General features: G+C 32.0%; 1 protein-coding gene across 3 annotated transcripts in view; it reads left to right on the top strand.

Annotated features, from left to right (window-relative positions):
- NEK7 (NIMA related kinase 7) overlaps nt 1-10,961 on the top strand; it is a 190,550-nt gene extending 179,589 nt beyond the window's left edge. The window contains exon 11 of one of the 3 annotated variants that reach the window (XM_074222291.1): nt 4,818-10,960. In XM_074222291.1, the coding sequence (XP_074078392.1) occupies nt 4,818-4,928 (111 nt within the window). In that variant the 3' untranslated portion in view covers nt 4,929-10,960. Of the gene's footprint in view, nt 1-4,817 lie in introns of all 3 variants that reach the window. The other 2 variants (XM_074222293.1, XM_074222292.1) reach the window with 2 other exon arrangements.
- Nucleotides 10,962-11,204: the final 243 nt, after the last annotated feature.

Here is an 11,204-nt window from a genome sequence, read left to right on the forward strand (position 1 = left end):
ATGGTCAGTAAGTGTCTGAGGCCAGATTTAAACTCATTTACTCTTCCCCAGGCAAAAATCACCCCTAAATCCTTCTTCTTTTCTTCAATACACACACACACACACACACACGCGTGCACACATGCTGAGACCACACTTCTTGTTATCCCAAACTGCTTCCATTGCATGGAAATATACCAAGAGAACTGTCTGTTCTAAAATATCTCCCCCACTTTTTCCTTTCTTTCACCTCAAAGGAGATTATGCTTTCTTCCTCCGTTTTCATAAACAGGTCATTTAATTTCTGATATCTTAGCTTTGGTTTTTTCATGAAAAAGAGGACTGAATTTGTAGAATATTAAAACTGGAAGTTTTCTTAGTAGCCATCTAATCCCCTGTAGACTTAGGCAGGGATATTCAATATTACTTCATATTTTCCACCCAGGCATCACATGCCACTCACTGATGTTTTAATGTTTTTCCTTATATTTCTATACTGCACATGGCTTTAATGAGGAAGGTGCTTTGCAAATCTTAAAGTAAGTAATTGTTATTTGGAATAATAGCATAATTTTATAGCAGTTCTAAACCTTCAGACCTTACATATATTACACTCTAGGACCAAGTAGATCAGGTCTAATTCTTTTTTGAAAAAAACCTACCTTTATATTTATTTTGTACATGCTTTGAATCTATTTATGTACATGTGTTTCCTGTAATAGAATGCAGGCCCCTTGAAGGAAGGGATTGTTTTGTTCTTGTCTTTTTAGTCCCAAATGACCATGGATACATAATTCACATTTCAGCAACACAATGAATTGAATCCTTTTTTGTGAAGGAGCCAAAAACAACAAACACAGAACCAGAGACCGCTTAGGAAACTGGATCTTTTGAAGGTTGAAAGATTCTGTCCTAAGCATTTTGTGAGATTGCCTGGAAGACCCTTTGCTACCTATGAAAAGGCACTAATTTACAAGGAAGATATTCAGAGAACTCATAATTATCATATATCAACTTGTCCCTGTCTTACTACCCCTACTCAGTGTGGAGTAGTCCTCTCAGATCTTCCATTTCAGTGTTTCTCTGGTCCTTTGCCCTTCCACTTCAGATTCCCCTCTTCCCTGTCTTTGATTTAATGCCATTCTTGATTGAGTTCTATAATTAGCAATTATTTTTATTACCCAAACTCTGACTCAATATATATGAATAACTGCCAGATTCACCTCATCTCAGTAATAGATTATAGTTAAAAGAGGCTTTTTTTATCTTGATGCCCATCATGGGGGATTTTTGGTAATCTGTTATGTGAAGAATGAATTGAAATCCAGTGGTCTGGTAGAGGAAGTTCTGCATTTGAAGTTTGAAGACCTAGTTTTGAATTCTGGTTCTGCTACTCTGTTGAAATGAAGGGTATTAGGGGCAGCTAAGTGGTGCAGTGGATAGAACACTAGCCCTGGAGTTAGGAGAACCTGAGTTCAAATTCAGCCTCAAACACTTACTTATCTGTGTGACCTTGGACAACTCACTTAGCTCCATTGCCTTGCAAAAACAAACAAACAAATAAACAAACAAACAAAAATGATGAAGGGATTAGACATTGCAATTAGATTATTAAAAGTTGATGGGATCTTAGACATTTTCTAGTAAGTATAATGTATATGTGTGTGTGTGTGTGTGTATGAAATAGTTTCACAAATATATAATCTTTTAATTGGTTATGTTTGGGAGTTTTAATTCAATCAGAATAAAAAAAATAACAAAAAGTTCCCATGAACAAGCAAAACAACATTTAACAAAAGAAAATGCAGCTGTAATCTGTTGAAGTAAAAGATTGATGAAGAAAAAGACTATCCTTGGAGGCTGTATAATATAAGGAGAAAATTTGGAGCTTTCAGATATCACTGTGACTTCGTGGATGACACCTTTGATTCTGAATTGGTATACTTTGTTAAAAAATATAGCAGTGGGGAGGGGGAAGAGAGGATGTTAAATCATGCTCATGGAAAAATCTAAGAACTTGAAGGAAAAAAGCATGATAGAGGTCATTGGGTATATATTAGTTGACAGAAAAACAAGCAGTTTTGTCAACAGAGAGAATACAATGGTCCATCTGGAAACAGGTGATGTTTGGGAAATAGATAAGCATGACACAGAAATAGTAATATTAAGGAGTCTCAGTTATCCAAATCTGCTTATATATATGCACCTCTCTCCCCCCCTTCTCTTCCCCCATCCCCTAAAAGTACAGCAACTAATAAATTCTTGATCTGCTTTAATACTTTAATTTCATTCTTTAAAGTGGGAAAACAACAAGGGAAAATTCTGTTCTGTATGTGATTCTCACTAAGAAAAGCTGGTAACTATAGGTATCAATGTTACCTACCTTGGGGAGTAATGACCACTGACATGCAGTCTAGATGTAAGGGGGGGGGCGGGGAGCATATTTCAAAGCCATCAAAGGGAAAACTACATTGGATCTCATGGATTAAAATTCTACTTGGGATAGAAAACTCAAAAATGAATTTATCATGATAGAAAAGGAAATAATTCTGATAATGAAGAATCAAAAAGCTCACCAACCAGTTAGTCTGTTGATATTGTTTTAAAAAGAAATATACAAATGTCAGAAGTAAAGGTAGATAAGAGAAAAATGACTATAAACATGACATAGTAATTTAACAATAGTATCTATAATGCTAAAGTCCAGCATGAAGTAAAGTATAAAAGGTAATCAAAAAGGGTAGGTTTTGTTTTGTTTTCTGATGTTGGTTTTTGGTAGGAGTTATCTTAAGGAAAGAGAAGGGTCAAAGAAAGATCATAATTTGTAGCTGTATTGGTTGGATTATTGATAACTAACAAGAAAGAAGTTTTTATTAAAATTCAGAGTTTACTGAATTTCTTTTGTTCTTTGCAAAGTAGATTAACATTTGCTCTGGAAAGGACAAAATAAAAATGGCAAAATGGAAATTTATTGTCAATATAAAATAATTAATTAAGAGTATCTCATGGTCCCTATGAATTCAAGTCCTCTAGTTCCAGTGAACTCTGTCCTCAGATATTCAGAGAATTGATTGGATATGATTGCTGAGTGAGGTTTGAAAATCCATGGAAGATAGAGAAGGTTTTGGAGAGCTAAAGATGAACTTTATGGTAGTCTGATGTAATAATAACTATAATAATAGTACCTAGCACTTATACAGAGTTCTACAAATACCTGGTTTGATCCTTCAAAAACCATGGAAGAAAGGAATTTTATAGATGAAGAAAAAGAGGTAAATAGAGATTAAAGTGACTTGCTTAGGGTCACCCAGCTAGCAGGTATCTGAGGTTGGATTTCAGTTCAGATCTTCCTGATTTCAGGCCCAATAATCTATCTACTACACCATTTAGTTGCCCTTTCAGAGGGAGTCAGAGACTAGAATCTGCTAACTAAATGCCAATTTCCTTTTCCTTGACTTTTGGCAGAGTTCTAGAATGGGTTATTAAAGAGGTGATTAATGAACATCTAGAAAAGAAAATGTTTATCCCAGAGAATCTGCTTGACTTCAGCAAGAATAGAGGTCTTGCCAATCAAATCTTATTTCCTTTTCTTGTTTCTAATAGTTACGAAGCAAGTAGGTCGGGGGAATGATGTAGATACAGTTTAACCAAGACATTTGATAAATTAAGCTATTCTTAGGAAATCTTGTAGGGATGAGTATACTTTTTATGTTTGGGTTCAAAAACAATCTTTACAAATACAATGTAGGGGTCACATGGTTAAAGCACTGTTTGAAAAAATAATGAGGATATAATGGACCACAAACTCAATATGAGTCAACATTGTGACATGACAGCCAAAAAAAAAGTGAAGAAGATCTACACTGATAGACAAAAAACTTAATGGAATAGAGAAATATAGTCATACAGTGATACTCTGATCTGAAAAGACCACGTTTATAGTATTTTCTTGAATCCTGAGAAAAGAAATAGATAAGATGAAGAGAATCCAGAGGAGAGCAACCTGTGTGATGAAGGATCTTGAGTCAGGATCAGAAAAGAATCATTTGAAAAATTAGTGATGATTACACTGGAGAAGAAACCAAAAAGAGACTGATTTTAAGTTTGATATCTTAAAATCCTACAAACAATGAAGTCTGTTCAGAAGTGGAATATAAGACCTCACTGGATGTGTTCAGACAAAGCATAGATGACAAGTGTTGGCTCATTACAGTGGGAATTGTGTGTGTGTGTTCAAGTACTGGAATTTCTTCCAATTCTAGAATTATTTGATTAATTTAAGAAGTTGTATCAAAGTTGTCAACTGAATTTTTCTGAGTTTTGTTGATGTCTGGCATTGTTTTCCTTTATATTGTTGAAATCATGTATGGTTTCCTCTTGATTCTGAGCTTATTAACATTCATCTCATACAGGGTATTTAGTCATATGTTCCAATAAATCTTGTATAACTCTTAAACCACATAAATATTTGCCGCAAGTATTTTAATGTAGAATGTGGTATTTGAAAATCTAAAATTTGAAGTGATTATACCATAATGATCAAATTTATTTGAGAAATGTCTGTTTTAATAGAAGTAGCTGGTCTGCAGTCAGAAAAGTATGTACATGCATTTTATAAGTTTATAAATGCAAATTTATAAATGCAAAATGTTGTTGAATGAAACTTTAGGATTTTATTTACCCTAATCAAGTATCTGTATTTAGGCATAATGCATTTTTAGAATAAAACTGTGAGTATATATAGTTTCTCATAATAAACATCTTACCTCTATAGTACTAGTATCTAATGTGGTTTTGGTTTTAAGATTTTTTTTAATTGTTGTGGTTTTTTTTTTCAGCTACGGCAATTAGTAAACATGTGCATCAACCCAGATCCAGAGAAGCGACCAGACATAACCTATGTTTATGATGTAGCTAAACGGATGCATGCATGTACTGCGAGCAGCTAAGCACATGGCAGATCATGAAGAATAGAACCAGAAAATGTTAAAGTATTTTTGTGCAGATCATACCTCCCCTCTGTTGTCTGTATGCTAAGTATAGTTTTTCAGAGCTGACTGATGTGCTTTGAATCCTTAACCAGTTTTCATATTGGCTTCATTTTGTACCAGTTCAAATTTTCTCTTACCTAACAAGTCATTTTGGGAACAGAAAATCTTCATATTAGAACTTGGGAAATATTAGAACTTTAAAATTAGGAATAGTTAAGTATTTTTAAAACAGTTTTGATTGCTCCTACTGATAAAGTTGTGTTCAAATACACATCAAGTGCCAAAATACTGATGATGGAGCTTGGCACATGTCATATTAGACTTATTACCTGAGGCAAAATCTCAAAGCATGTGTTTCATCTATTGTTTCATCATTCCTGGATAAGCATGATTGTGAAATTTAAAGTAATTGTATAATTTTTAAAAGTTGGCAGTTTGTGTTTTAGTTCTTAATGTATTGAAGTTTTGAAATTAACTTCTCTGAGTATAGACAAAATTATTTGAACGTTTGTGATTTCTCACTTATGTATTAAAATATAGCTCTGAAATGTGAAAGTTTTGGGAAAATATGAGTCAATACTGATAAATTTATGTATATTTTATCTTCCTTTCGTTAAAATGGTATAAATGAATCCATAAAAAAATGGTTAAGGATTTGTTTGGCTGGTGTGATATTCATTTTAAAATTTGCACGTTGCCCAAGGCTTTCTGTGTGTTTTTATTGTTGTTTGTACATTTTAAAGCATTTTTCTTTGAATGACTTTGCAGTACTATATTTGAATTCCTTTATCAGTTTAAGTACATTTAATTCATAAAACCCAGTGACAAGATATAACTGTGCACTATAATGTAAACATATGTTTTTATTCCTATATTTCCTGATGTGTAAGATCTGTCCCTTTCAGAAATATTTTTTATATTCTGCAACAGTTGCTTTCTTATTTATATTTTTAAAAGTTCATTTTATTCATTGATATTTCAAGTGTGCAGATTACATGCTGATGATACCCTTTTTAAGTACATTCAGTTTACCAGTAATTTTCTTGAGTTGAATAGCAAGTTCAGTATATGTTCTTTTACTTTTTAAGATATTGGTCACTGTGTATGCTTATATGATTATTTTATTTTGATGGAGAGGAAGAAAAGACATGTTTTGTAATGCACCTGTGGATGTTAATGCAAACAGCTTCAGTGATTTGAATATTGAGATAGAGTTTTAGCATATGTTTAAAGCTATAAAAATAGGTCATTACTGCAACACAAATTTTTATGAGATTATTGTTTTTTAAAGAAGATTCAAGAGAAGTCTTGTGTTCTGTCCTTCACATATAAAGATAACACATAATTTGAAGCTTCTTTTAGGTTAAAGAAATCTACAAAGTATAAAGCACCTGTAGTTAAGTCCTGTTTTGATATGTCTGATTTAATGTGCATTTGACAGTTGTACTCAGAGCCTTAAATAGAATTTTTGAGCCAGAAGGGAATGTTAAGTTTAGTGATCAGAGTAGAGACACAGTAGGTTGTATTGTTAACACAGAAGCTTCATGTGCATTAAGGATATACACTAGAGGACAATCTTGCACCCATCATTTTTAATATATTTTTCCTTACATGTATGTGAATATCTGAACCTTGAATATACAGACAGGTTTTCAGTCAGTTTTTAAACTTCCAAATTCATAAAATATTCATGATATAATATGATTTTTATCTTTCTAAAATTTAGTCTATGATATTTGGGGTTCTGATATATTAATTTTAATGTGAAGAAGCTACTCATTCTTTAACCTGAAACTAAATGTAATTTATTTCTTTTGCCCTGAGTATACTTTTAAGTATCCATAGAAATTTATCTTCAGAATTATGAATTGAATCATTTTAGTTGACCATTGATGTCATATTCATTTTAATGTTGCAGTAAAAGTGATTGAGATGAAGTGTTCTCTTGTTGGAACAGGATGCTCTTCCCTTCCTGCAGTCTTTTAAAAACACATGGGTCTAAAATTCATTAGTTTGACTATTCACTGTGCCTTGTAAAGAAAGATGTGGCCATTCTTAATATATCTGTCTGCTAAAAGACCATATGGAGGGGTGAAGACAATGCTTGAGGAAGACTCTTCCCTCACCATACTTTATATGTTGAAGCTATAGGTTTCATAGATTGTATCATTATTTTGACTTAAATGTGCTTATTAATTTTCTGAAGAAGCCATGGTGTTAAAAGTCAAATTTTAATTTTTAAAGGGATCATTTCAAAGAAATTATGAAGATAATTATGAGTTAGTTGACTTCCCAAACACACCTACAAAATGTTCTCTTTATATTTCAGTTTGTGATTAAACTATTATATTGACTAAAGTAAGCAGTTAAATTGATTTCAGAAGCAATAAAATGAAAGGTACATCTGATTCTAACATTTAAATGTGGCAGTAGTTACCCAAAGAATAAAAATTCTTGTAAGTTTTTTCATATGCAAAAGTTTACAGAGGGTGAATGAAGCATGCCCCTATTTAAAATAAAGTGCTTAATAGTATGTGATGATTGTTAATTTAGTACAAATTATTAAAAAAAAAACCATTTCACGAATGCCTTACCATTCTAAATAGTATCTATTACAAAACACCTTTGTTGTGTCCATATACTATAGGTGTTGCTGTTAACATTTACCATGATATTTATTTTAACCAAAATGTTAATTGCATTAAATGTTTATTCTTTAAAAAGAATGTATTATGTTTATAACCTACAAATGTATAATTATTCTATGCCTCATTTCAGTAGTACTGTAACATTGACTTTTGTGAAATACTTTTATTTTGTTAATGCTTTAAATACACATGCTAAAATGATTCTCTTAGTGGCTTTTGAAGACTATACAATATACTAGTATAAATAAAAATATAAAAATAAGAGTAATATGATAAGATTATGTACTGATTACTCTGAGAGTCTCTAATCTTTTCTCTAAATAATATCTAATACTCATTTTTCACAATTTTGTCAAATTGTTCAAACTCAAAATTCAGTAATACACGTGACTGATAGCTAAGTGGGACCAAGTTCATCCCTAGATTACTAGAAGATTCAAAGAGGATTTGTTTTTATATTAGATTTAGACTTTATCTCCACTTACCTCTTTGAACACAGAAGAGCCACAGCTTATTAGAAAAATGCCTAGACCCTAGTTATTTAAGACACTATATCACTCATATGATCTTCATATGAAAGTGTTTATAGTTTCTGGTTGCTTTTTTTGCAGTTTCTCTCTCAAATGATAAATGGGTTCTAGAGCCAAGCCTTGGGGGTTATAGAGCCTAGGAACCCTTTCTGCCTCTCATGTGCCACATGGAGAGGGGAAATACAGCTCCTTACTGCTATCATAATAGCACAGAAATATATAGTATTTGTCCTAGCATACCAGATATTTAATTGTCCTAGAGAGGATGGGAATTGTATAGCTTATGGTATATATCACATTAAAGACTTGAGTGATCATTTCTAGCTTTAGTAGATATGGGGAAAGATTTAAATAGAATAGTAAATAACCACTGAAGAAATCTTTTGGGGAAATGGCATAAGCAAAAATGACTGATATCAAAACAAGGCCCAAAGCAACTTATTTTAAAAATAAAATCTAATTTTAATTATATGAAGAAAATAAAGTAACTTCTCTTCAGCTAGATTTCAAAACTTTTACAAAGAACCATATGATCATTTTTATTATTTAATTACTTTCTCCTGTAATGAAATTACAAATAATAGACATGCAGAAGGAGACCAAAATTCAAGGGCATATTTGTATGTGAGTGTATGATAACTAGAAAAGGAAGTAGATCAGCTAGGCTGAGAAATGAAAGAGAGATAACATTTGTACTTTAGTGAGTAAAATAAGACCTTGAGAATGTTGGGAAGACACTCATTAGAGGACCTATAAGGAAACAGACTGATTGCAAAACATGCAAAGGTATGGGTGGGTAGGAAGAGGAAAGTGCCAGAAGGATAAAATAATGAATCCATCACATTTTAAGTTTTAGCTTAAAATTTTACTTTGACAGTATAAGGTTCAAGATAAAATTTAAATCATGCATGAAATGATAATTAGGGATTACAGTAGATAAGGCATTGACACTATAGTGGTTCTATCATTGTTGATTTGAATGTTCTATTGTACCAAAGTAGGGGAAAGTCAACATACAGTGACTAGTCTTAACAAAACAATGTATACAATATTCTATTCCCCAATTTGTGTGAGAAGAGGCCAGGGTTGGGTGTTATCTATTCCCTGGAACCATTATTGGTTCTTCAGTTGCCTGAGATTTGACTGTATTTTAGTGATCTCAAAAATTATATTTTAATTGGACTAATAGATTGTTAGTGACTTTCAAGAAGTTCAAAGTTCTCTTAGTACTTTGGAATAAAACTTTTTTCTAGGTCTTCATTTAGTCATTGGTACAAAGAAGGAAATGGGAAGTTCAGTGATACTATATCCTGGAGCACCAATACCTGTGGAAGAGAACCCCAGTTGTGTATCTTTCTAACAGCAATATTTATTCCTAACAATGCTATGGGGTTGATAGTGCAAGGTTTATTATCTTCATTTTATAGGTGAAATTAAAGTCAGTAGTTAGGTGACTTTTCTTGATACTCACACAACCAAATAGCCTGGATTGTAACCCAGGTTCTCTTATTCCAAGTCTTAGGTGCTCTCCATTATATCACATTGCCTTTCAACGTGACTTTCTAAAGCATGAATGAGGGAAGTAAGAACTTTTGATCTCTTCAGTTCCATAGAAGGGACATTGTATACCCTTTAAATATGAAAGAAATATTTGTTTATTGTTTAAAATCTTCTGTAGCCAAACTTCCAAATAAATAATTGTAGAAATAATGTGAAGATTCTCTGCCCCGTTAAACAATAATGAACACAGAAGAAAATAAGTAGCACCTTCTAATAACTCATTTCATTATTTACTTAGCCTATCAAACAAAATATCTACGTTGCAGAGTACATAGTACATTTTTCTTTCACTTTACTGGGAATGTGTTCAAATTGTGATTTATTAGATAATTTGATAAAGTGATGTTTCAGAGTAATTAAAAATTCCATAGGATGTATACAAACATAGGGAGGAATAATCATTTTTGGTGATTTTCCTAAGTTAGTATTTATAGAACATAATTTAGTTGCAATTATTTTTACTTTTATTTGTTTTCATTTTATCTGTCAAAGTGAAGAATATATTTTGGAAACAATTTTCCATGTCAAACCCCACTACACTGTTTAAAATAAACTAAATGGAAAGCTTATCTTTAAGTTTAACTGAGGTCTAACTGTAAGACCAGTTCTCTATCATTTTGCCACAGTGCCATTCATAGAAATTTTGCTGATCAGTTTGCTTCACTGTCTAAATCAAGTTGTTGGCTTTTCTATCAAGTTATATTAGACTTATCTTGAATTGCCTTTTGATATTAGTTCAAGAGCTTTTCTGAATCAACTTGCAAGATCTCTCTTTTTTAAAAAATAAAGGTTGGAGAATTAGGAGTTTTAAGCATTTTACGATTTGCATGGCACTTAATCTCAATTGATTCTTGTTACAGTCTCATGAGGTAAGTATGAGGTCTCCTGTCACTCTCACTAAAAAAAAATGATCTCTGCTCCAACTCTCCCAGAAAATTATGGTAGGGTGCACAATTAGTGAACTACTCAAATATTTATCAGTTTGCTTACTATATGCTTATATAGATAAGAATCTGTGTGGACTTGAATAGTTAGAAAAGGCATCACAGAAAAGATACAATTTGAATTGGATCTTGAAGACTAGATTGATTTTTTTATTCAGTTTTATTTTTCAGTTTTGAATTCTCTCTCTCCTACCTTCCTATTCTCCACCCATTGATAAAGAAAAAACAAACCCAATGCAAATGTGTTTAATTGAACAAAATAAATGCTCTCATCAACTATGTTCAAATATATGAATGTATATAACATGTATATGTGTGTGTGTGTATATATATATATATATATATATATATATATATAATTTGTGTGTGATTCAATCTGCACTCTAAGTCTGTACTCTACAGTCTACACTCTGAATCTAAGCACATCTGGAGGTGCTTAATATGTTTCATCATGTGCCCTCTAGTATGGTGGATGATCATTGTGTTGAAAAGAGTTAAGTTTTTCAAAATTATTTGTCTTTCAGTTATTGCTATTATTGTACAAATTGTTCT

This window comes from Macrotis lagotis, chromosome 2, assembly GCF_037893015.1.
Source record: "Macrotis lagotis isolate mMagLag1 chromosome 2, bilby.v1.9.chrom.fasta, whole genome shotgun sequence".
In the NCBI taxonomy this organism is placed as follows: domain Eukaryota; kingdom Metazoa; phylum Chordata; class Mammalia; order Peramelemorphia; family Peramelidae; genus Macrotis; species Macrotis lagotis.